At 54.5% G+C, this 2,545-nt stretch overlaps 1 protein-coding gene across 1 annotated transcript in view; it reads left to right on the top strand.

Moving 5' to 3' along the window:
- The window catches only part of TBC1D9B (TBC1 domain family member 9B), a 47,972-nt gene that overhangs the window by 16,022 nt on the left and 29,405 nt on the right, over positions 1-2,545 (top strand). Inside the window, exons 5-6 of the mRNA XM_012810985.1 lie at positions 127-385; positions 1,923-2,130. Coding sequence (XP_012666439.1) covers positions 127-385; positions 1,923-2,130 — 467 coding nt within the window. The remainder of the gene's footprint in view (positions 1-126; positions 386-1,922; positions 2,131-2,545) is intronic.

The following is a 2,545-nucleotide window of genomic DNA, read 5'->3' as shown; positions in this document are numbered from 1 at the left end:
CCCGGGCTGAATTCGAACCCACCACCTTAGGTGTATGTGGCTGGCACCTTAGCCACTTGAGCCACAGGCGCCGAGCCGCCTGGCCCAGTTCTAATCAGCTACATATCTGTTTTTTGGGGTGCTCAGTGAGCCTTGTAGTGCAGTGGGTAGACGTCACACGGCTAGAGAAGAATGCCACCCTGCTTTTCCCCGAGAGCATCCGAGTGGACACCCGTGACCAAGAGCTTTTCTTCTCCATGTTCCTCAACATTGGCGAGACCTTCAAGCTCATGGAGCAGCTGGCCAACTTGGCCATGCGGCAGCTACTGGACAGTGAGGGTTTCCTGGAGGACAAGGCCCTGCCCAGGCCCATCCGGCCTCACAGGAACATCTCAGCTCTAAAACGGTACCTTGCCCTCTGGGGGTGTGAGGGACCCTGGAAGCAGATTCACTTGCCCTGTCCAGGACCCAGCCTATGGCCAGTGTGTAGACTGGGGTGGGGAAGGTCACACTCAGGCCTCATAGGTTTTCCATTCAGGAAGAAGGCCCAGTCCACAGATCTCTGCAGCATTGTGTGAGGAGGCAATAAGAGACATTCATGATAAACATGCCACCATTGTGGAGGACGTTCTTTATACCTTTTGTCTCGCAGCCCTGTGATGGAAGGTACTTTATCCTCCATGGGTCTCAGATAAGGAAGATGAGGCACAGAGAGTTGAAGTAACTTGCCTGAGTTCCCTTAGCTAGCAAGCGGTGCAGCTGGATGTAATTTCCCAGCCAGGCACACTCAGAGTGCTCTGTGCCTGGAGTGCATGGCCTATACCCCACTGTGATGGACAGCTCTTCTCAGGATCCCTTGCTAGAGAGCCCTCATAGACCTCAGGGGCCTGAAGCCAGCAGGGGAGACGGGCCAGGTATAGGTCTGAGGTCACCACTGCCCTCTCCCTAGGGATTGGTAGACAGAGAATGGATCATGATGGCTGGCCCCTCCAGATCACTTCTGTTTGAGCTCCTAGTTGATGATTTCACGGGAAACCTGCAAGGCTGGCTGAGCTCTGTGAGGTTCCCTGGGCTCTTGGGTCACACGGCTAGTGTGGGTACCGCCAAACTCATACCCATTCAGAGACCTCACCTCTACCGAGCCATTTCCTAAGTTGTACCCACAGACCATAGTCTAGGGCTCATTCTGGGGTGCACCTTCAGGACCAGAACATTGTCCAAAGACATCCTTGTGATCCCGGTGATAGGGTGGCTTGTCACCTTTCAGAAAGAGACAAGCAGGGCTGGAACTCAATGATGTCTGGCGCTGTTGGTCAGGGTGAGTGATCAGGTCCTGTTCAGGCTGCCAGCAGCCCAGGGTGGGTGAGATATTCCCTTGGGGGCTGGGAGAGGTTTATGAGACAGAGCCACCAAAGAGGTGAGGGCTTGGTGCCAGGCCACCTTCATGGCCATCAGACATCCACATATTTTTGTTAGCACCAGGCATCATTTTCAGCTGTAGCTCTACACTTCCCTATTGAAAGTGCCTTGTCCAGTCTTCAAGGTAACATTGGGCTTCCCCCACTGGGAAGAAGCCACCTACGCTTGCAACATACTCTATCTGAGTAGGCGGGCACAGGGACTCTGGGCACTGCCCACCTTTTGGTACCAAAGAAGGGTCACATACTGCCTAGGTCAGCCTCCAGGTCCTTCCTGAGCAGTCAGGTCTCTAAGGCATGCTATTTGCTAGTCCCTTTCCTGCTACTCACTTGAACATCCCACATTCTACTTGGTCATTTGTGTCTTTTATTCAACTCTAAGATCCCTGGGCGTGGCTTGCTCATGGGAGAACCTAAGTATCCTGAATCTAATGTGGAAACTGGGGAGGCCCTGTGGCCCCCTTGAGTATGTTCTGGCCTTGGCTCTTGTCCCCTTACCTTCCATCCCCCCACCTGTTTCCCCAGAGACCTGGATGCCCGAGCCAAGAACGAGTGCTACCGGGCCACATTCCGGCTGCCCAGGGATGAGCGGCTAGATGGCCATACAAACTGCACCCTATGGACGCCATTCAACAAACTGCACATCCCTGGCCAGATGTTCATTTCCAACAACTACATCTGCTTTGCCAGCAAAGAAGAAGATGCATGCCACCTCATTATACCCCTGAGGGAGGTAAGCAGCCTCTGGTTGAGACCTATGGGGTCAGTAGGTTCAGGAACCAGCCCCTATCCAGCTCTGCCCTGGCTCACTGGAGGCCCTGGACTGGGTGAGCTTATGGTACCCAGTAATGGGTCATGTGGAGAGTTGGTGGTCAAGTGAGCCCCTCCCCAAGCACTTGCCCTGTGCTGGAGGCTGGAGCTGTTAGCAGGGCAGGTGGGGGATCTTTTGCCTAGTGGAGAGGCAGGGTAGTAGTGTTCCAGAAGAGCTTCTGCTGGAACATGAGGAACTTCAAGAGCGATCCATGCGGCTCGGCGCCTATAGCTCAACAGGCTAAGGCGCCAGCCACATACACCTAAGGTGGCGGGTTCGAATCCCCAGCCCGGACCCGCCAAACAACAATGACGGCTGCAACCAAAAAATAGCCGGG

This window comes from Otolemur garnettii, unplaced genomic scaffold (genome assembly GCF_000181295.1).
Source record: "Otolemur garnettii isolate 467f Iridium unplaced genomic scaffold, OtoGar3 scaffold00146, whole genome shotgun sequence".
Lineage (NCBI taxonomy): Eukaryota > Metazoa > Chordata > Mammalia > Primates > Galagidae > Otolemur > Otolemur garnettii.
The sequence above is the reverse complement of the archived record's forward strand: the minus strand, read 5'-3'. Positions and strand labels throughout refer to the sequence as shown.